General features: G+C 58.2%; 1 protein-coding gene and 1 long non-coding RNA gene across 2 annotated transcripts; both read right to left on the reverse strand.

Moving 5' to 3' along the window:
- Positions 1-2,163: 2,163 nt before the first annotated feature.
- On the reverse strand, positions 2,164-11,506 carry NPC1L1 (NPC1 like intracellular cholesterol transporter 1). The gene is given in 20 exon segments (XM_087762667.1): positions 2,164-2,364; positions 2,463-2,625; positions 2,728-2,841; positions 3,166-3,397; positions 3,779-3,930; positions 4,004-4,070; positions 4,290-4,410; positions 5,115-5,242; positions 5,321-5,511; positions 6,353-6,442; positions 6,838-6,975; positions 7,569-7,696; positions 8,101-8,218; positions 8,554-8,736; positions 8,819-8,947; positions 9,024-9,190; positions 9,271-9,371; positions 9,687-10,129; positions 10,132-11,223; positions 11,453-11,506. Coding segments are annotated over 20 exon segments (3,969 nt in total). The 3' UTR covers positions 2,164-2,206.
- A 1,732-nt stretch (positions 11,507-13,238) lies between these two features.
- Positions 13,239-14,181, reverse strand: LOC148055062 (uncharacterized). Its single transcript, XR_015705951.1, has 3 exons — positions 14,133-14,181; positions 13,449-13,565; positions 13,239-13,351 (listed from the first exon to the last, which is right to left on the reverse strand). It is a non-coding gene; the product is annotated as an uncharacterized LOC148055062 (long non-coding RNA).
- Between the last annotated feature and the right edge of the window lie 9,376 nt (positions 14,182-23,557).

A 23,557-nucleotide genomic window follows, 5' to 3' on the forward strand; every position in this document is an offset into this window, starting at 1 on the left:
GCCACATGGGTCATGTGCACTGGACTTCATCTGGATCTTAGGATAACTGCTTGTTGTTCAGGTCATTATGAATCACCTCGAGCACAGCTAATTCCCTCAGGTGCTGGATACCTCTCTCCATGGTGGTCCACTTGCCTGGCTGACATAAAAAAATCTTCCTTGAAAGGATACCTTTCCTTCACAGCTGCCAGAAGTCGCCTCCAGAGGCTGAGGGCTTTTGCCTCTTTTCCAATCGCTTTGTCAATGCCCCCTTCCCTAGAAAGGGATCCCAGCTGCCTGGCTTCCTTACTCTCTAATTCCAGGCTACTAGCCCCATTATCCCAGCATCAGAGCAGCCAAGTGATGATGTGCTCGCCTAGATGACGACTAAAATCTTTTCTCATATCTCGCAGCTCACTCAGGGACAGGGATCGGGTGGTTACCATCTCATTTGTGGGTTCTGCCTCTTCCTCCTCCTGTTCTTGTGATGGCCCTGGCTCATCATCAGCCCTTACTAAACGAGTTGATCTTCTTGTGTAGTTTTTCTTCTGTATAGGGGCAAGTGATACTGGCACGGCTTGGTTCTCTGGCGTAGCCACAGCACCTGTTACAGGGGCTGGCGTATCAGCAGTGCTCGTCACAGGGGCTGGTGTAGCCGCAGTGTCTGTTGCTGGGGCTGGCATAGCCGCAGCGCCAGTCGTTTTGTCATCAGATCCAGAGACCTTCTCTTCCCCTTGAGGGTTCTGAATAGTGTTGAATAGGGCTCGGTAGGCATGGGCCAGGCCCCAGCACATTGCGGTGATTTGTGTCTCCCTAGAATTGCCAGGGTGACAGCATACTTTTTCCAAATGTTCTACTAATTTTTCAGGATTCTGCACTTGTTCAGGGGTGAAGTTCCAAAATACTGGAGGGGCCCACTGTCCTAGGCATTTGCCCATGCTCTCCCACACACCCTGCCACTCATAACTATCCAGCCTTGGGGCATATCTCTGGATGATATTCTTAAAATGCATATTAACTCTAAACAAAACCGAAACAATATTCCCAAGAACTAGCAATAAATATATCTTAACTACCCAAGGATGTTCAAGATACAGAAAAGTTGTTGTAATGAAGGAGGAAACATCACAGAAGAAGGCAGCCAAGGTGCCATTCTGTATTTCCTCCATAAAAACACCTCTCAGAAGAAGAGGTATAATTGCTAAATGTCTCCAGGAGGTGGTACCCGAAGTACAGTAATGGCTTCAGTACAGAACCCAAACACCAGATAATGCTCAAGGTCAGTATTTTAATAACAAATCTCCCAGGCAAAACATCACCAATCACGGCAGAGCACAGCAAACTGCAAAACCCAACACCATTCTTTAACATGTACTGCAAAAACAAGAGCATGGTGCAGATCAGGTAGACTAATACCCAGAGCAGATGAATCAATATTATGACCAGCAACTGTTAACAGATACAAATTCCTTAATACACTCTGGTTAACCTGTTATTATCTCAAACCCTTCGAGCCTCACATTGGGCGCCAAAAAGGACTGTTGTGGTTTAACCCCAGCCAGCAACTAAGCACCACACAGCTGCTCGCTCACTCCCCCTTCCCCAGTGGGATGGGGGAGAGAATTGAAAGGGTGAAAGTCAGAAAACTCCTGGGTTGAGATAAGAACAGTTTAATAATTGAAGTAAAATGAAATAGAATAGTAGTAGTAGTAATAATAATAATATAATACAATAATAATATACAAAGCAAGTGATAGACTATACAATTGCTCACCACCCACTGACTGATGCCCAGCCCATTCCCGAGCAGCAATCCCTTCCCCCCCCAGCCAATTCCCCCCAGTTTATATACTGGGCATGACACCATACGGTATGGAATAGACCTTTGGCCAGTCTGGGTCAGCTGTCCTGGCTGTGCCCCCTCCCAGCTTCTTGTGCACCTGGCAGAGCATGGGAAGCTGAAAAGTCCTTGACTGGTGTAAGCACTGCTTAGCAACAACTAAAACATCAGTGTGTTATCAACATTATTCTCATCCTAAATCCAAAACACAGCACCATACCAGCTACTAGGAAGAAAATTAACTCTATCCCAGCTGAAACCAGGACAGTGCCCCAGCACCCCTTGCCCATCCCAGTTAAACCCAGTCCCGAATCTGAGAAAAACTGTTTAAATACAACAGCAGTAGAAAAAGCAGTAGCGGGGAGGGGCGGTGAGGGGCAGCGCGGCTCAGCCCTGCCCGGGGACTGTGGCCTCGTCCTTGTCCTTCTCCTTGTCCTTGAAGCAGGGGTTGCTGAGGGCCAGCCCCGCACCCTGCTCCACGCCAGCTGCCGTGTCCCCACCCGTGTCCCCTGCTGTGTCCCCCGCCGGCATCCGCGGCCTGGGTCCTGCGGGGACAATGGGGGACAGTGCCAGGCTGTCACCGTCCTCCTGGGGGGACACTGGGGACAGGGCACCATCCCCAGGGGGGACAGAGGGGTCTTACCCACGTAGCTGAGGAGGATGGGGAGGAAGATGATGCCGTGGGCCAGCCCCACCAGGGTGATGATGAGGTTGAGGCGGAAGAAGAAGATCTGGATGAGCTGGGCCTTGGCGAAGGCCAGCACCACGATGCCGGGCAGGTTGGTCATGGCCACCCCAGCCACCACCTGCGCCCGGGATGGGGTCAGTGACAGCCGGGTCACCCCGTCCCTCCCGTCCGCGGGGAGGAGAGGGGGTCCGTGCGGCCATCACCCCCGTCCCGCGCCCACCTTGCTGCCCATGTTGACGGTGGCCTCGGCGGCTCGTTCCACCCGGCTGGGCTTGGTGCTGTGGGTGAAGGCGCAGGTGATGTGGGACACAAACTCCACCGCGATGCCCACGGCCTGCGGGGATGGGCTGTCACCCAGGGGCACCCGTGGGTGCTCCTCCAGGCTGGCATGGCGGGGTGCCCACCCTGTGTTTGTGCATCCTGCCTGCCCCATGTCCCTGTGCCTGTTTGCAAGCCCTCATGCCAACCTGCTTGTCCCCATGCCCGTGCCACCCCACGTGCCCCATCCTACATGTCCCAGCCCCCTGTACCACCCTGCATGCCCCAGGCTGCTCTGTCCCCATGTGACCCTGTGCATCCCGTGTCCTTCTGCCACCTCCTGTGCCCCCAAGCCACCCCATGTGCCCCAAATCCCCGTGCCACCCCGCGTGCCCCGCACCACAACAAGGTTGATGAGGGCCACAGCATTGTAGGGGACACCCCAGAGGGCCACGGCGCCCACAGTGTCCATCAGGATCATGGCGATGGTGAGGAGGGTGGCGGCACTGGAGTGCAGGTCCATGCCCAGCAGCAGGAAGGAGACGACAAAGGTGGGCACCAGACACAGTGCCAGCGTGATGACGCCCTCGGCCACCACCGTCAGGTACTGCTCGTACTAGACGTAGGTCACCCTGCCCAGGGAGCATCACCACTGCACTGGCACCCTGACAGGAGCACCGGGCACCCGTGCCGACCCTGGCTGGGTACCCTGACCTGGCACCCACACCGACCCCAGCCCTGAACTGGGCACCCGTGTTAACCCCCAGCAAGGCACTGGGGTGCCCACACTGACCCTGGCTGGCCACCCCAAACCAGGCACCCCGAACCGGGGCGCCCACTTCTCCCCCCCACCAAGGGCACCCACAGCATCGCGGGCTGGGCACCCTGACCCAGCACCCACTTCTGCGCCCTACCCAGGCACCAGAGCACCCACAGCACCCTTGGCTGGGCACCCCTCCCCGGTCACCCCATCCTCCCACAGCCAAGCACCCTGACCCGTGGCAGGCGCTTACGTGTAGGGGAAGACACGGAAGTCGGGGTGGGTACCGGGCACCCAGCACAGGGTGGTGGTGATCTCCTCGGCCAGGGCACAGGCAGCCTGCAGCGCCACCGCGTACTCCTGCGAGGTGTGCAGCGGGCACTGGTACGCCATGAAGCGGGATGCCTGCCAGAGATGGGTGGGGTGGAGTGGGGTCAGCAGGGCACCCTAGGGTGCCCCCCCGCCCCGTGCCGCCCACCCTGCACTCACCCAGGATGGTGCCGTTGGCGTCCATGCTGACCGCCGTGTCGTAGGCGCCCAGACCGCTGCGGGGAGGGGGCAAGGGGTGAGGGGGGCACCCAGAGCATGGGTGCTGGGGGGGGGCAGCGCCTGGTGGGCGCCCGTGTCCCCACGCCGGCGTCCATGTGCGTGCCCACGTGCGTGTGCGTGCCCTCTGTGTACGTCCGTTGCCCTCCATTGCCGGTGCCCCCCGTGGGTCGTCCCCTCTGGGTGCCCGCCCCGGTGCCCCCCCGGGTGGCACCTACCCCTTGGCGCACTGCAGGGTGGGGCGGTCGTGGAGGAACCAGGGCAGGAACCGCTCGAACTCCTCCACCGTCGGGCGCCGCGTGACGTTCAGGCACTGTCCCCCCAGGCAGGTGGGGTCATCTGCGGGTATGGCCGCGCTCAGCACCCCGGGGGCAGCCGCTGGGAACCACGGCAGGCTCCCAACGGGCACCCAGTGGGAAGCAGGGGGACCACCCAGCGGGTGCCACGGCAGGCACCCAGTAGACCCCCAAGGGACACCACAACAGGCGCCCAGTGGACACCACGGCATGCAACCGGCAGTCCCCATGGCACCCCAGTAGGCACTAGCCAATGGCATTCAATGCGGACCATGGTGGGCATCCAACGGGCAACCAATTGGCGCCATGGCAAGCATCCAGTGGGCACCCACTGGGAATACAACAGGCACCCAATGGCACTCAGTGGGATCCCAGTGGTCTCCCGATGGGACCCATGGTGGCCATCCAATGGACACCATCACAGGCACCCAATGGCCACCTAATGGCCATCTAATGGGATCCCAGCAGGCAGCCAGTGGGCATCACAGTGTCCACCCAATGGCCACTGTGGTGGGCATGCAGTGCACACCCAAGAGCCACCACAGTGCAGACCTCATGTGCACCCAAATAGCCACCATGGTGGGCACCCAACATACACCCAACAGGCACCATGATGGGCACCCAACGTACACCCAACAGGCACCATGATGGGCACCAAATGTACACCCAACAGCCACCGTGGTGTAGACCTCATGTGCCCCCACCAGCCACCACAGCATCCCCCGCAGCACCCTGGTGCCCACTCACTGCTGGTGGAAGGACAGAACTCCCCGGTGAGGTTGCCGAACCGGTGAATGCGGCAGCAGCGCCCGGTGGGGTTGAGCCAGTCCAGGAAATCGTCCACCCAGGAGGTGGCGGGGATGGCGAGGTAGGACCTGGGCAGAGGCAGGGCTGGCAGGAGGCTGGCAGCACGCTGCCTGCCTGCCCGCCCTGCGCCCCCCCACCCCACTCACACATTGGGGAAGCGCGTGGCGTATTGGATGGTGTTGGTGAGGGAGTCGGCGGCGCAGCCGGCACTGGAGCAGATGCCGTTGGTGCCAGCCGGGGAGGAGAAGTTGTAGCCGCCGGTGGTGACGAAGTAGGTGGGCACCCCCACCGCCAGGTACTGGTTCAGGGCGGCAAAGTACTGCAGCATGTAGGAGTCCTGGGGGGCACCCACCCCCATCAGCCAGGGTGCGGGCACCCACCCACAGCACCCATAGGGTCCTGGTGGTCCCCAGATGGGGTCTCACCATCCCCAAGCATCCTGGTATAGGGCCATGCCGCCCCCCCCACCCAGTGCATTGCTCCCATGCGTTCCCGTATGGGGCCATCGGCTCCATGGTGGCCGCGCTGTTCCCATATGGGGCCACGCCATTCCCATGCTGGCCCTATACGGGGCTATGCTGGCCCTGCAGGGGCTGTACCATCCCTTGCATCCCCATACGGGGCCATGCCATCCCCGTGCTGTGCCCATAAGGGGTCATGCCTTCCCTGTGGTGGCCTTATACAGAGCTATACTGTCCTATGCATCCCTGTTTGGGGCCATACCATCCCTGCACATCCCTATGCATTCCCATGTGAGGTCATGTCAGCCCTGTATGGGGCCATGCTGTGCACATATGGCCCTGGATGGGGCTATGCTGTGCCCGTGCTTTCCCCATAAGGGGCCACACCATCCCTGTGCTTTCCCTATACAGGACTATACTGTCCCTGTGGGGACCATACCACCCCTGTGCCTCTCCATACAGGGCCATGCCATCCTATAAGGTGCCACGCTGTCCCTATACAGGGCCATACTGTCCCCACACATCCCTGTATGGGGCTGTACCACCCCTGTGCATCCCCATATGGAGCCACGCCGTCCCCATGCTGTGCCCATATGAGGCCATACTCTCCCCAGGCATCCCTATAGGAGCCATACCACCCCTGTACCTCTGCTGTCCCCAGGTACCCCATCACCCCCCGCAGCCTGGGGTGGGGGTGCCCCCGGCACCAGCCCCCACCTTGGGCACGGCGAGCTCCTGGTCCAGCCCCACCTGCACCTGCAGCATCAGGTAGAGCCCGGTGCAGGCCAGGAAGAGGAAGAGCAGCACCTGCCAGCAGCACCTCCCGTGAGGGGACCCTGGGAACCCCCAGAGACCCCTGAGCCCCCCTAAATCCCCTCGCAACACCTCTATGTCCCCCCCAAACCTCCTGGACCCCTTCAGAGGCTCCCAAGCCCCCCATGTCCCATCCCCCCAAGCCCCCCATGTCCCCCTCCCACCTTCCAGGCCCCCCCCAGACACCCCCACACCCCACATTCCCCTCTGACCCCCAGGAACCTTGACACCCCCATGGCCCCCCAGCCCCTCAAGGAACCCCCCCACACTCCCTTGTCCCCCCCAGGCCCCCCCAAATCCCCCGGATACCTCAGTACCTCCCCCTACACCCCACATCTCCCCCAACCCCCAGATATCTCTACACCTCAAGGCCCCCCCAGCCCCCTCACCACGACGGGGCGTGCCAGGCGGTGCAGCAGCAGCGGGGTGTAGTAGCGGTGCAGCAGCGGGTGCAGCAGACGGGCACCTGGCCCTGCAGGACCCCCCTTGCCCATCCCACAGCAACAGCAGAGGTCAAAGTGGGCGGCCTACGAGCAGTGCCAGGCTGGCACGAGTCCTGGCACGGCGGGGTGCCCCCTGCCCGCCCCAGCGTCCATGGGCAGCCCCATGCCAGCCCCAAACACCCTGGGGCACACAGGCACCCCATACCCATCTGGGGCACCCTAAGGGCTTTGGGCACCCCATGCCCACCCTGGACACTCTCCTGCCCATGGGCACCCCATGGGCACCCCAGGTACCTCAGGCACAGAAACACCCCATGGGCACCCCTATGCCCACCCTGTGCTCACCCTGGGGACCCTCATACCCACAGGCACCCCACGCCCAACCTGGGCACCTTTATACCCATGGGCACCCCATACCCACCCTGAGCACCCCATGCCCACCCTGGGGACCTTAATGTCCATGGGCACCCCAAGCCAACCCCAGACACCCTCATACCCACAGACACCCCATACCCACCCTGGGCACCCTCATACACACGGGAACCCCATGCCCACCTTGGGTACTCCATGCCCATCATGGGACCACCTAGGCACCCTCCCACCCAGGGTCCCCCAGTGCCCATCCTATGTCCACCCTCTCACGCATGGGCACCCTGTGCCCACCCCAGGAGCCGTACCTCCTGCCGCCAGGCATCGAGTGCCAACAGGATGATGAACCCCGACATCTAGAGGAGGAATTCAAAGGCGATGGCCAAGGCGGCCGTGAGGGCAAAGGTGTGGATGGCAGGCATGGAGGAGAGGGCGCCTGCGGGCACCTGGTGTCAGTGGGCACCTGGCGGCAGTGCCTCCGCACCGCACCCCCCGTGCACCTGCACCCACTGGGTGCATGATGCCCGCGGGTGCACTGTGCCTGCTGCATGTGCCGTGTCCCTGTGCCCCCCGTATCCCCACCTGTGCCCCCTGTGCCCCCCGTGTCCCTGTGCACACCCTGTGCCCCTTGTGTACCCCCCTGTGCACACCCTGTGCCCCTTGTGCCCCCCATGTCCCTGTGTCCCCACCTCCCCTATACCCCCATGTCCCCTACATCCCCATGCCCCCATGTCCCTCATGTCCTTGTACCCCCCTTGTCCCCGTGCCCCCATGTCCCTGTGCTCCCCCCTGTGCCCCACGTCCCCTATGTCCCCCTGCACTCTGCGTGCCCCCGCTCACCCAGGAGGAAGCAGATGACCTCGGAGAGGCTGCAGAGCAGCATGCTGGGTGCCACCTGCGACAGCACCCGCCCGATGTGCTGCTCCCGTGTCTCGCCCGGCTCCCGCTGCGACTGCTGCTGGCCGGGGCGGTGAGGAGGGGGCGCCCACCATGGGTGCCCCCCACCCCGGGGACCCCACACAGGCACCCACTGCCCAACCTGGGGCATGCCATGTGCACAGCGGGGACCACTGTGCCCCATGGGGACCCCTGCACCCATGGGTGCCCCATACCCCTGCACCCCATGGGGGTGCCCCCACCCAAGAGTGCCCACCTGCCCCATGGGGACTCCCATGTCCCCAAGGTGTCCCAGTGCCCCATAGGGACCCCTGTCCCCAAAGACATCCCAGTGCCCACCTGCTCCACGGGGACCCCATGCCAACAGGTGCTCCCGTTCCCCCCGTGCCCACCGACCTGGTACTCCTGCACAAAGATGAAGATGTTGTCCGCGCCCACAGCGAGGACGAGGAAGGGCACAACCTCGAGGATGATGAGGGACGAAGGCAACCCCACCAGCGCCAGGAACCCCATGGAGGCGAAGACAGTGCCCAGCACCATGGCAATGCCCCCCAGCGCCAACGTCACCTTCGACTCCACCTGCAACAGCGGGGATCACCCGCTCAGCAGCCGGCGAGGCACCCAAGGGTGCTGGCATCACCCCGACCCCCCCAGCACGTACCAGGACGCGGCGCCAGGCCGTGTACTCGCCCAGCGCCAGGGCGATGTAGGCAAAGACCACGAGGTAGCTGATGGCGAAGATGGGGATGTCCTCCCTCGTGGTGCGGTTGATCTCATCCTCCAGTGAGCGCTGCCAGAAAGGAGACGGGTGAGGGGGTGCCGGGCACCCTAAGGTGCCCCCCCCACCCAGCTGGTGGGTGCTTCACCTCAGACATGAAGGTGACGGAGAGGTTGGAGCTCTAGGTGTGCTGGAAGTCACCCACCACCTCGAGGAAGTGGCGCTCCCAGCTCAGCACCCACTCATGGCGGGGATCATCACGGGGGAAGTTGTTGAGGGAGTAGGTGATGATCAGCGCCTCCGTGTACTCTGAGCCTGCGGGGACAGCAGGTGACATCCCCCAGGTGACATCCCATCTGCTGTGCCCACCCATTCTGGCGCTGCCCAGCGCTTACCGGGGTAGCCACCGAAGGTGACGTAGGGGAAGATGGGGCCGCTGTACTCAGCCATGCAGCTCAGCTCCAGCATCGTGATGTCCTTGAAGGAGAGCGGGGAACTGGTGGGGACATGGCGCCGGGTGAGCAGGGGCTGCGCCCACCCTGACCCTACTGCAGCACCCTGCAGGCACTGTGCCATGCTGGGCACCCCATAGATAGCACACCAGCCCCAAAGTTCAGCACCCCACGGGCACCATGCAAAACTCATCACCCTGCAGGCATCACCCTGACCCCACAGCCCACCGCCCCACAGCACCACCCAGCACCCTATCCCCATCCCCCCGACCCCGCAGCCCACCGCCCCACGGCACCACCCAGCACCCTATCCCCATCCCCCCGACCCCACGCCCCCATCTCCGGGGAGCGGCACCCCCTTGACGCAGTAGATGAGATGGTCGTGCCAGTCGACAGTGCCCATCTCCTTGCCCTCGGTCTGGGTGGCCGTGGTGGCCAGGCAGGTGCTGTTGTTCTGGAAGTACTGGGTGACGCTGTTGACGCAGCAGTCCCCCAGCCTGGGGTCCGTGGGGTTGAAGGGGGCGTAGCAGACATCACTCAGTGTCAACTCCCTGCCCGACACCGGTGCCCATGCCGTGGCGGCCGCCAGCCACTCCTGCAGCTCCAGCAGTACCTGCAGCACCTCCTCCGACAGCACACCACTGAAGTTCTTGGCACCAAACACCACCGATTCGTAGCCGGAGCTGGGCCGGCCCGGTGCTGTCACGATCACCTGGTTGGTGTGGAGGAAAGGACCGAAGTGTTGGTCGTAAAAGGCTTTTTCTTGCCGGGCACAGCTGCCCGGCGCCGACCACAGCTCCACGGCGCCGACCACAGCTCCACTGGATCAGTGGCGAGATGTAGGGTAACCAAACCAGCCGATAAACTGCCAGCCAGCACTGCCACGGGGTGCCCGGCCACCAGCGTGCCCCACTGGCAGAAAGCTCTCGCCAGGACACGGTGGCTGGCGTCGCCCAGGCGCGCCGAGCAGCCAGTGGCACGTGCCGGTGCTGGCTGGGGCGTGGTGTCCTTCTTGGACCGTCGGCACTGGCACAGCAAGGCGATGATGAAGATGAGGGCAAGGAGGCCGAAGAGCAGCCCGCAGAGGACCAAGGCACCGTCGGCGTTGCCCAGGCGGAAGGGGGGCGGCGGGCCAGGGGGGGCGGTCACCGGCAGGCAGGATTCAGCACAGTCCTGGCAGGAGCAGGGCTGCTCCTGAGTGCTGAGAGCCTGGTCACAGTGCCAGGCCTGCCCAGCCAGCGGCACGATGGCATTGCTGGGCTGCGTGCCCTTGGGCACCAGCTGGAAGTCGATCTGCAGCGGCGCCAAGCTGTTGTGTTTATCCCCTTGGAAATCCAACCAGCGCTGGGTGGTGCAGAGCCGGGCACCGTAACGCCCGCACATGGTATCAATGGCATAACCGCCAGTAGCCGGTAACCGGGTGCCCCGGCAGGAGGTAAAAGAGGCGTCGGCGAAATCCTGCTGGTAAAATCATTGGTACTCCACGACAGCGAGCTGGGGCTTCCCCAGTGCCGTGGTGCGGTTGACGATGCGGGTGACGTTGGTGAAGAGGCTCTGGTTGGGGCTGCAGATGTTGTTGCAGTAAAGGTTGGCGAAATTCCTGGCACACACCGGGCAGCAGGAGAGGATGGTGCCAGAGTGTGCCACGCTGAGCTGGAGGGCACCCAGTTGCGCCAAGGAGCAGCAAACGCGCGTTGTCGCGTTCTCCTGCACCAGCTCGGGGCAGACGGTGTGGAGCAGCGCCAGCAGTGCACCCGTGGCCACCCGCGCTGGCGTGTTGGAGAGGCAGGGAACGTTGGAGGGCACCAGCGAGATGTTCACCTCTGGGTTGAGACCGCATTCACCGTAGAAGGCACAGTAACCAGCTTGGTGCTTAGGAGTCAACATCAGCGCGGCCTGCGGCAGCTGGGGAAGGATCAGTGGGCAGCGCCCCGTCCCGTGAGGCACGACACCCAGCCCCTCCAAACGGCACCCGACGGACCGCGCCAGCGTCCCCCGGCTCTGCCGCCCCCAACCCCTCCAAGCCTCACCCCGCCGGCACCACCATGGCTTTGCCACCAGCAGTCACTGCGTCCCGGCCCCTGGCACTCCTCCGGCTCAGCCGTGCCAACCCCCAGGCACCTACCAGCGCCAGGAGGGCGCTGAGCACCACGCCGGCCAGCGCGATAGACCCCGGCATCCTGGGCAAAAGGGTGCTGCCGGCTTCGCCTGGCCCCTATAAGTCCCCGTATGCCGTGGGCGGTTGCCCACTGCCAGTGAGGTCTTCTGGCCTGACGGCACCGAAGCCAATCAGCCCTCGCCGGAGTTGTAAAGCCCTTGTGATCATTAACCCTGATCGATAACTGTGGCCAGCTGACACATCCCCACCGAGGAGGTGCCCGGGAGCCCCCCTGCCCGAGGAGGGGGCACCCCACTTCCCTGGCACAGCCTTGTTTTGAGGTGAAAAAGGGGGAGTTTTGGAGCCATGCCCACCCAGGATGCCCCGTGGGGTCATGAGTTTCATGGGGTGGAGAAGAAAGCAGAGAGGCCGTGCCAGCCATAGGAAACTCATCCTGCCAGCCTGGCACTGGAGACATGGGTGCCTTTACGGTGCTGCGGCGGTGTTGGCGGCGCGTGCCAGACCACCAGGAGCGAGGGGGAAGAGAAAGAGGCTGCCTCCCCACTGCGCAGGCAGTAAAACCTCCGCCGTTACCAAAGTGGGGCTGCCATGCCCGCGGCGGGGTGCCAGCGCCAGAGCCCTCTGCCCCGGTGCCAGGAAGGGTTCAGGGCCAGCGGGCAGCCTTGGACGAGCTGTGGCCCCCCGATAAGATGCTGTAACCCCGATAAGATGCCGTAACCCCGATAAGATGCCTCAGCGGGCGATTATGGGCACCCTGAGGGGTAACACCTGCCTCACACACCACAGGGCAGGGCTGGGCAAACCCGGGAGGCACCTGGCCAGGGCGAGCGGGCAGCAGGCAAGTCAGTGACAGCTAGGCATCATCCGAGTTACGGTGCCAGCCCTGGGGTGAGACGTGCCGGGCTGCTGGGCTCACGGTGATGTCGGTGCAGGGCTGGCAAGGCGCCTGAGGGGACCTGAGTCCCCAAAGCTGGCAGTGCCACCCTCCCACTGTGTCCTTGCCCCAGTTTATAGCCCCAGTACAGCCTTGGCCTTGATAAGGGGGGGGGCGATAACACCCGGGCACCTTTGCCCAGCATCAGCGGGAGACGCTGCTTCCCACCTGTGCATCACCAACCTTCCCCTGTCACATAGCCAGCAGGGGCACCACGTGCAGCCCGGCAAGGAGAAACGCCCGGCAAGGCGATGGCACAACATAGTGCCCAGCTGGCACAGTCCGTTGACACCTTTTTTGGGCACAGCCACCCCGTGGGTTACGGCATGGAGGAGATACTGGAGTGGGCACAGTCTGTGGGGCGCCAGGAGGGCTCAGGAGGGCAGCACGGCCAGGCGCTTGGCACGGTGGCAGGCATACTTGAAGCTCTGCAGCGGGTTGCCGGTGCCGCGGGACTGGAAAAGGAGGGAAAGAAAAGCAGCGTCAGACTCCCTGGCAGTGAGTTACCTTGAGTTTCTCCGAGTTGAGCAGCTCATCCTTGATCTCTCACAGCTGGGCCTCCTTCACCACCTGCTTGGTGACGGAGCGCATGGCATCCTGGGAGGGGACGCACAGGGTGTCAGAGCTTGGCACCTGCCAGCCGGTGCCACCGGCACCCCCCTGGTGTTGCCTGCCGCCCACCTACCTGGCAGCTGTAGCACAGTGCCTTGATCTCCTCTGTGGAGAACTTGTAGGGCTGCAGCATCGACTCGCCGTTCTCTGGGGACACACGAGGATGTGTGGGGTCACCCCCACCCTCACTCTCAACACCCCGCACTCCCCCAACATCCCTTGGCATCCACTGCCCCCCCCGAAGTGACACGGGGTCCCCCTGACCTCCAGCAAGCGCGTCCTCAATCTGAGCCAGGTCGTCCTGCTCCTCGGGCAGCGCAAAGGTGAGCGCCGTGCCGGGGTTGTCGGCGCGGGCTGTCCTGCGGGCACGGAGGGGACACGGCGGTGGGACACCCACATGAGGGGGCTGCCAGCCACCCTGGGCACCCCATGTCCCCCCACCATCTCCCCACATACCTGCCCACGCGGTGGATGTAGGACTCGACCGTCGGTGGCACATCGAAGGTGATGACAGCGGCCACGTTTTGGAAGTCGATGCCCCGCGCGACGCTGTACTCCGGGTCCTTGCCCTTGCTGGGTTGGGGGACACACACGAGATGTTGTGGCGGCTCAGGAACCCCCAAGGACACGGGGACACCCCAGGCAAGGGGACATCTGGGACACGGACACCCACGTGGGCACAGGGACACTTGGAAAAGGGATCCCCATGGGTACGAGGACACTCTTGGGTGTGAGGACATGCTGGGCACCGACACCCATGCAGGCACAGGGACACCCTGGGCATGATGACCCCAGAGCCATGGGGATAAGGCAAGGAGTCCCCCACAAAGAAGGGGACACGCTAGGCACAGGGACGTCCCTGGCCATCCACACCCGCGTGGGCACAAGGCATAAACACCCCCAGGCAAAAGAAACCCCACACACACACACCTTGGAGACATGGCGGGCACAGGGAACCCCCTGGGGACAGGGACATCCCCATGGGCACAAGGACCTCCCCTGGGCACAGAACCCTGCTGGGGACAGGGACACCCCAGGCAGAAGCACCCCCATGGTTCTGGGTGACCTTCCCTGGCCTGAGCCCTCCCCAATCGCAGCAGGACATTGCCCTGGTGACACAGTGGCACCCACGGGGCTCACCTCTGGGCAGCACCCTTGCACTTCTTGCGTGGGGGCTGCTCTACAGGCACTGCTGGCGCCTCCTTGTCGGTGGCCACGATGTAGTCATAGATGCCCCGGTTGAACTGGGTGATGACGTGGCACCTAGGGACGAGGCGGGTAACCGTCAGCATCCCTGCCGTGGGCATCCCTCTTTGGTGCGTCCCCCCACCCCAAACCCACAGGTACCCCTGCCCTTCCTCCACGAGCACCCTGCACCCTCCTGGGACCCCCGGGTGTCCTTACCCCCACGGCGCCCAAGTCAGGAGCCCCCCATGGGCATTTCCCCTTGCAGCCCAAGGGCATCCTGTCTCCCTGGGCACCCCTTAGCTCACCCAGGACACCCTCGGGCACCCCTTGTCCCCATGGAGCACCCTGCCTTCCCCCCACCCGAGGCTGCCCCTCGCCTTCTTCCACAAGCCCCCAGCAGTCACCTTGCTCCCCAGGGCACCCGGTCACCCCCTGGGCCCTTCGTGGGTATCCATGGTGTTGTGGTTTAACCCCAGTCAGCAACTATGAACCACACAGCCGCTCACTCACTCTCCCCCAGTGGGGTGGGGGAGAGAATTGGAAGGGTGAAAGTCAGACAACTCCTGGGTTGAGATAAGAACAGTTTAATAATTGAAGTAAAATGAAATAGAATAGTAGTAGTAGTAGTAGTAATAATAATAATAATATAATACAATAATAATGTACAAAGCAAGTGATATACGACACAATTGCTCACCACCCCCTGACTGATGCCCAGCCTGTTCCCGAGCAGCAATCCCTTCCCCCCTGGCCAACTCGCCCCAGTTATATACTGAGCATGACGTCATACGGTATGGAATAGCCCTGTGGCCAATCTGGGTCAGCCCCCCTGGCTGTGCCCCCTCCCAGCTTCTTGTACGCCATGCAGAGCATAGGAAGCTGAAAAGTCCTTGACTGGTGTAAGCACTACTTAGCAACAACTAAAACATCAGTGTGTTATCAACATTATTCTCATCCTAAATCCAAAACACAGCACTATACCAGCTACTAAGAAGAAAATTAACTCTATCCCAGCTGAAACCAGGACAGTATCCACCCCTTATTCCATACCATATACGTCATGCCCAGGTCTTTCAAATACATTCCAATTAATCACTACCACTTTTCCAGTCTTTTGATATATTTTATATATATATATATATACACACACACATATAGATATAATTTCCCTAGTCTATAGGCTATCCCTCTAAAATGTTTGTTGAGTTCATTTAGTTCATGACTTTAGGCTCCATCTGTCATAACAGTCTTTCAGGGCAGGAGAGATGGTGTGTGGTGTTGGATTGTTGCATGCTGAAGTCAGTTCTGGTTCCATCACCACTGCACTTTGTTCCGTTTCCTCAAAGTTTGTTCTTCATTAATTTGGGTGATTCTTACTGTATACCCTTGATATGGCACATAGTGATCACAGAAGTGATGACATCTAGTATTATATAGCAACTAACATCATACCATTCAGTTCATTGGCTATTTTCACCCAAAATCAAATCTCCTTGAGGTACACATCGAACTTCCCCATCCTCCCGCATCACCCACCAAGTGCACCCAGGTCCTTGAGCAAAAGCAATCCCACGAATGGGTTTACCTCTGCCTGAAGCAGGAGTAACCCAGACTGTCTTCCCCATCATATTTTTTAGGTGCACTACAGGGACTTTATCCCCTTCTACAGTACGTAAAAGTCTTGACTGGGCAGGGCCAGCTCGATTGGCAGATCCCCTAGTGTTGACTAACCAGGTGGCCTTTGCTGAATGTGTATCCCAGTGTTTGACTCTCCCACCACCCACTGCTCTCAGTGTACTCTTTAACAGTCCATTGTATCGTTCGATATTCCCGGAGGCTGGTGCATGACAGGGGATGTGCTGTACCCACTCAATGCCATGCTCTTTGGCCCAGGTGTCTACGAGGCTGTTTCGGAAATGAGTCCCATTGTCTGACTCAATTCTTTCTGGGGTGCCATGTCGCCACAGGACTTGCTTTTCAAGGCCCAGAATAGCGTTCCGGGCGGTGGCATGGGGCACAGGATATGTTTCCAGCCATCTGGTGGTTGCTTTCACCATTGTAAGCACATGGCGCTTGCCTTGGCGGGTTTGTGGGAGTGTGATATAATCAATCTGCCAGGCCTCTCCATATTGATATTTCAGCCATCGTCCTCCATACCAGAGAGGCTTGAACCACTTGGCTTGCTTGATTGCAGCACGTTTCGCATTCATGGATAACCTGTGCAATAGTGTCCATGGTCAGGTCCACCCCTCGATCACGAGCCCATCTATATGTTGCATCTCTTCCTTGGTGGCCTGAGGTGTCATGGGCCCACCAAGCTAGACATAATTCACCCTTATGGTGCCAGTCGAGATCCACCTGAGCCACTTCAATCTTAGCAGCCTGGTCCACCTGCTGGTTGGTTTGATGTTCTTCACTGGCCCGACTCTTGGGTACGTGAGCATCTACATGACGTACTTTTACAACCAGGTTCTCTACCCGGGCAGCAATATCTTGCCACAATGTGGCAGCCCAGATGGGTTTGCCTCTGCCCTGCCAGTTGCTCTGCTTCCATTGCTGCAACCAGCTCCACAGGGCATTTGCCACCATCCATGAGTCGGTATAGAGATAGAGCATTGGCCACTTTTCTCGTTCGGCCATATCTAAAGCCAGCTGGATGGCCTTCACCTCTGCAAACTGACTCAATTCCCCTTCTCCTTCAGCAGTTTCTGCAACTTGTCGTACAGGACTCCATACAGCAGCTTTCCACCTCTGATGTTTCCCCAAAAGACGACAGGACCTGTAGCAAACACTACACATCAAGGTTATCCCCCTAGATCTCCAGCCGACCCGGGCTTTATACCCCCAGCAGTAGGTGTGTCATGTTATAAGGGGCGGAGACAAGGGAGGGTCGACCCTTAACTCTTTCCGTACAGCACGTGATCTTCCGGTCGCCAGCCCTTATCTTTACTACATTTCCCCCTCCCTTAGCTCCAGTAGTTCTGGATCTTGCTGGGGAAGCTGCGTGTAAAATAATCGATATATGGTAAGACTTATACAGACACGCATCCGTTACGTTCATAGATTTTGCCCAGTCCAGCCAGTAGTTCGTCGCGGCTCCCTCATTACTCCCCCACACCATCAGGATGCATAGGGAAATGGTAACCTGTCAAGATAAGACTCAATAAATTGACTAACGTCTATACGGTCGAATATTTCGACTGGGTACCCATTCTAGCGTCCCTTTCTCGGTTTGCACACACGCATACCCACGTCCCAAGCAACGGAGGGAATAAGGGCCCCCCCTGTAGTAAAGATAAGGGCTGGCGACCGGAAGATCACGTGCTGTACGGAAAGAGTTAAGGGTCGACCCTCCCTTGTCTCCGCCCCTTATAACATGACACACCTACTGCTGGGGGTATAAAGCCCGGGTTGGCTGGAGATCTAGTGGGATAACCTTGATGTGTAGTGTTTGCTACACAGTGGTGACCCCGACGTGATCAGGCAACAGCGATGGAGCTCGCGGAACTCATAAAGGTACTAAAGTCGGTAACGACAAGGGTGCTCAAGAGGGGGTTTGCGGCAAGGCGGCGCCGACCTGCTGCACGTGGTGTGCTGATGGGGCAGGAATCTCCTGGGAACGAAAAGCCAACAAGTTTAGTTTCGGAGGGGACCCAGGCTGGCTGGGAAGGAGTGGCCTGTGGGACACAGACGGAACCGTTGTTACTGGGGGCTGAGCCAACGGAGGAAGGGGAGGTGCAGGGAGACTATGGTGCAGCGGGAACAAAGGAGTCGGGAAAGGTGTTCCCGATACAAGTGGGGAGTTTAGAGCGGCCGCCCACGGAACCTTCGGCACCTCCTGCACCGGCGGATCTGCCACTTCCTCAATACCCCTGGGGCGAGTTGCAACAATGTGTGGAAAGGGAGCTGACTGATAGGTTGCTGGATTGGGTCCCGGGGGCTGATGTGGGATCCCAGCAGTATCGTGAACTACGTGAAGGAAGATGGCGGGAAGGAGAAAAAGAAGGCAAAACACCTGAGGACGCCCCATTGTATCCCAGTGATCGACGAGTGCTGGACACACAGAGAGCGGAGCGCAGGACATCGAGGGGGGTGGTAGGGCTCCCCCGGCACTGTCAGTGATACCTGAGCCACCAGAGGGAACCCCTATCCCTAGGGCAATGGGAAATCAAAGTGGTATTCCCTCACAGTGGAGGGAGCCTGTACACGATTACCCCATGAGCTCTGATAGCAGTGAGGGCGAAGGGGGTGACGAGGGATCCTCGATTGTTGCTCATCCGCCCCCGCTTCCGAGACGGACTAACGAGGTTTCAAGGGAACTCGAGGCATTGATCAGCCGATTGAGAGGGGTGGTGGCAAATGCGGAAAGTCTTATGCCAGGGGGAATGCCGAAAGAGAGGGCAAACGGGACAGATTGGCAGATGATTGCAAAAAATTGTGTCTTGGAAGGAGTGCGATTCCAGGCCCCTCCGATTCAAGCATTTCCTATCCGAGCAGCCCCAGGTGGAGGATATGAGTGGCAACCGTTAGATGCAAAGTTGGTGAAAGAATTGGTCACAACGGTGAAAAGTCATGGATTAAATTCCCCAGAGACCCAAGTCCTATTAGACTGTGTTTTTGCAACGCCGCTTGCACCTTTTGATATCATTCAGTTGATGCGGGCCGTATTGACCCCCTCGATGATGGTATTGTTTAGGGAGGAGTGGAGGAATCGGTGCACCCAAGTTGTTATTGAGGCGCAACAGGCCAACCATCCCATGGCAGGAGTGACTTTAGAGCAGCTGATGGGTGAAGGGCAGTTCGCAACTCCTCAGGCACAGGCTCAGCGAATGCGGGGGCGCGATTTTGCTGCATCTTCGAAAGCTGCCCAGGAAGCAATACGCATCATCGCAGCTCTTGATAAAAGGGAGCCTCCATGGGTCCAAATACGGCAATCGTTAAGTGAGCCCTTCACAAAGTTTTTAGACCGGCTGCAAGCGGCGCTCCAGGTTGCTCGACTTCCTGAGCAGGCTAAGGAGGCAATATTGCTTGACTGTGCACGTACGCAAGCAAACCCACAAACTGCAGTGTTGCTAAGACAGTTACCCATAGGGACCACGCTTTCACAGATGATTCGTTATGTGCTGGAACAGGAACAGGCGCAAAGTATGCAACCGGTAGTGGCCGCAGTCCATGCGGCCTGCCGCGGCGCACGACTTATGTGCCATAGGTGTGGGGGGCAAGGACACATGGCGCGACAATGCCCTTCAAAAATAAACACCCCCGGAACAGGGGAAGGAGAGAGAGACCTACGATGCTGGCGCTGTGGGCGACTAGGCCACAGAGCTCGACAGTGCAAATCGGGGAGTCAGCAAAGGAGACCAGGCTGGGGAAACGAGAAGAGGGGATGGCTGAGGGCCGTGCCATCCCCACCTGCCCCAGTGATCAGCTCAACAGGCCCGACGACAGCAGCGCAATGTATGGCACAGGGAGTCTCTTCTTCCCCGGGACCAGCACAGTCGCCTGCGGTCCCAATGATGCAATATCCAACTCAGCTGCCTTGGGGAGATGGGAGCGCGCAATAGAGGAGGCTGGGGATAGAGCCTCGCCGTATGTGGCACTCACCCTAAACATGACCACACGACCAGAAGTAGATATTATAGTTACCCCATGGCTCCCAGCGTTGGGGGGAACACCACGCCTCGTGTTAAGAGCCCTTTTAGATACAGGAGCGGATGTTACAGTAATCCCATCACATCTATGGCCAGATGATTGGCCACTCGAACCGAGAGGTTCGCTGCAAGGCGTGGGAGGCATGCAGACCTCGCATCAAAGCAGGAACCCAATGCAAATTATGTTGAAGGATCCGGAATCTGGACAAGCTAGGGTAGCATGGTGTAACCCTGTCATTGCTGAGTTACCCATTGTCATCTTGGGACGATGTTGCTTGCAGAAGATGAATATAGTGCTGCGTACAAATTTATCATAATGGCCACTGCCTGTGTCCGCCCATTAAAACTCACCTGGTTGACAGATAAACCAGTGTGGGTAGAGCAGTGGCCATTGACAGAGGAAAAGAGGGCGGCTGTTCGACAATTGGTACAACGAGAACTTGACGCAGGACACATCGAACCCTCTACAAGTCCCTGGAACACCCCCGTTTTCGTGATAAAGAAAAAATCGGGAGCGTGGCGACTGCTACATGATCTACGCGCAGTTAATGCATGTATACAAGACATGGGTCCGCTACAAGCGGGCCTCCCTTCTCCGGCCATGATTCCACCTGACTATCAAATAGTGGTTATAGATATTAGAGATTGCTTTTTTAGTGTTCCCTTGCATGAAGAAGATAGAGTACGCTTTGCCTTTACTGTTCCTGAGCCTAACAATCAACACCCGTGCGCCAGATATCAATGGAAGGTGTTACCCCAGGGCATGAAAAACTCACCAGTCTTGTGTCAAATTGCTGTAGCTGCTGCGATACGCCCTATTCGAGAAAATTTCCCTACGGTCATCATTTTCCATTACATGGATGACGTGTTATTGGCGTCCAACCAAGAGGAGTTACTGGAAAAGGCACGCGTGCAGCTGATAGTCAGTTTGGAGCGACATGGGTTACACATTGAGCCTCGGAAAACACAGGTAGGGCGTGCAGTAAAGTATTTAGGTACTCAACTGAGGCCACGAAGCGTGACAGCACAATCATTTGAAATTCGGACTACAGTGACAACACTCCATGAGGCACAAAAATTAATTGGACAACTATTGTGGCTTAGAAACTTTATTCCAATATCTGAGGCAGAAATGACTACCTTATATCAACTCCTGAAAGGAGGAGATTCCCCCTAGCTCCAAGGACTCTTTCAAGAAACCATCAGGAGATTCTTAGGACAATTATGGAGCGAGCCCAGCATTGGGGTCTCGCTCGATTTACACCTGAACAACCGGTCACTGCCCTGATTTACATGACCGATACCGCTGGCCATGGTTTACTAATTCAAAATAATGGTGAAAAAGGCTGGCCTTTTGCTTGGTTGTATCAAGGCAAACCAAAGACGGCTTTAATTTCTTGGCCAACATTATTATCCCAACTTATTCTCCGCTGTCGGAGGCAAACTCAACACTTAACAGGGAAGGACCCGGAGGTCATCGCATTGCCCTGTTCTTTGGCACAGTGGGAGTTGGTACTTCCACAAGTGGGGCTCCTGCAAGCGGCAATAGCTGAATTTACGGGTCGTATTGAAGGTCTAAGACCACACCCCTGTGGGGAGATAATCCAGGTACTCCATTTTTTGCCAGCTAGTGCCATAGTTGAACAACCCACCGGAGGCCGCACAGTTTTTACCGACGCGTCATCGATTACTGGGAAAGCTGTCGTTACATGGCAGGAGGATGGTCAGTGGACCCACATTAGTTATCAAGACCAAGGGCAATCCGTGCAGTATCTTGAGGCCAAAGCGGTATGGATGGCTCTCACTCAATGGCCCGAAGAGGCCTTGGATCTAATCACAGACTCTTGCTATGTATATAAGTTACTGAAGAAGTGCCGATGGGCACTTGGGGCAACGTCGGAGATTGCCGGAATGTTGCTCACCGCACTGCAAATGAGAACCGCTCCTGTCTGTCCTATCCATGTTAATAGTCATAGTTCCATACCGAGTTTTCTTTCTGCTGGGAATGAAATAGCGGACAGCTTAGCAAAGAGCGTACTGGCGGTTGAAGAAACTTCTAACCTAAGGCGAGCTTTCCGCCTGCATGAGCTCCTCCACTGTGGAGCTCGCGGTTTAGCTAGGCTCGCTGGCATTACGTTGCAAGATGCTCGCTCTGTGATTGCTGCTTGTCCTGTGTGTTCCAAAGGTCCCCTCTGGGAGGCAGGGGTAAACCCTCGAGGGTTGCAGCCCAACCAAATATGGCAGTCTGATGTTACGATTTATGAACCCTTTAATCCACGTAAGTATCTGCATGTCACAGTTGATAGCTGCAGTGGAGTTATTTTAGCCACTATGCATGCTAAACAAAATGCTCTCTCAGTTATTTTACATTGGCAGGACTGTATGGCGCAACTTGGCATCCCACAAAAAATTAAAACAGATAATGGAGCGGCATATGTCAGCAAGAAGACAAAGGACTTTTGCGCGCGCTGGGATATTCAGTTGAGTCATGGCATTCCCTATAACAGTACGGGCCAAAGCATTGTAGAACGCGCGCACCGCACATTAAAAGAGTTACTCGACCGACTTAGGGAGGGGGAAAAGATAAGCCCAGGAACAGGGGTTCCCCCTCCCCTTGACCCTCCCTTATTTCGGGCACAGCGTCTGTTGACGACGGCACTAATTACCTTAAATCATACCATTCGAGGGAACACCTATAAAACCCAGACTGCAACCCAGGCACATTTCCGGCTCGATGAGAACGAAGGGCCTTACCCTTTGGTTCAAGTACGGGACCTGCAAACCCGTGAATGGGGGGCCCTTATTCCCTCCGTTGCTTGGGACGTGGGTATGCGTGTGTGCAAACCGAGAAAGGGACGCTGGAATGGGTACCCAGTCGAAATATTCGACCGTATAGACATTAATCAATCTATTGAGTCTTATCTTGACAGGTTACCATTTCCCTATGCATCCTGATGGTGTGGGGGAGTAATGAGGGAGCCGCGACGAACTACTGGCTGGACTGGGCAAAATCTATGAACGTAACGGATGCGTGCCTGTATAAGTCTTACCATATATCGATTATTTTACACGCAGCTTCCCCAGCAAGATCCAGAACTACTGGAGCTAAGGGAGGGGGAAATGTAGTAAAGATAAGGGCTGGCGACCGGAAGATCACGTGCTGTACGGAAAGAGTTAAGGGTCGACCCTCCCTTGTCTCCGCCCCTTATAACATGACACACCTACTGCTGGGGGTATAAAGCCCGGGTTGGCTGGAGATCTAGTGGGATAACCTTGATGTGTAGTGTTTGCTACACCCCCCATTCACGGGTTTGCAGGTCCCGTACTTGAACCAAAGGGTAAGGCCCTTCGTTCTCATCGAGCCGGAAATGTGCCTGGGTTGCAGTCTGGGTTTTATAGGTGTTCCCTCGAATGGTATGATTTAAGGTAATTAGTGCCGTCGTCAACAGACGCTGTGCCCGAAATAAGGGAGGGTCAAGGGGAGGGGGAACCCCTGTTCCTGGGCTTATCTTTTCCCCCTCCCTAAGTCGGTCGAGTAACTCTTTTAATGTGCGGTGCGCGCGTTCTACAATGCTTTGGCCCGTACTGTTATAGGGAATGCCATGACTCAACTGAATATCCCAGCGCGCGCAAAAGTCCTTTGTCTTCTTGCTGACATATGCCGCTCCATTATCTGTTTTAATTTTTTGTGGGATGCCAAGTTGCGCCATACAGTCCTGCCAATGT

Source organism: Nipponia nippon, unplaced genomic scaffold (genome assembly GCF_047370975.1).
Source record: "Nipponia nippon isolate SJK-2023a ecotype South Korea unplaced genomic scaffold, ASM4737097v1 scaffold_27, whole genome shotgun sequence".
NCBI classification, from domain to species: domain Eukaryota; kingdom Metazoa; phylum Chordata; class Aves; order Pelecaniformes; family Threskiornithidae; genus Nipponia; species Nipponia nippon.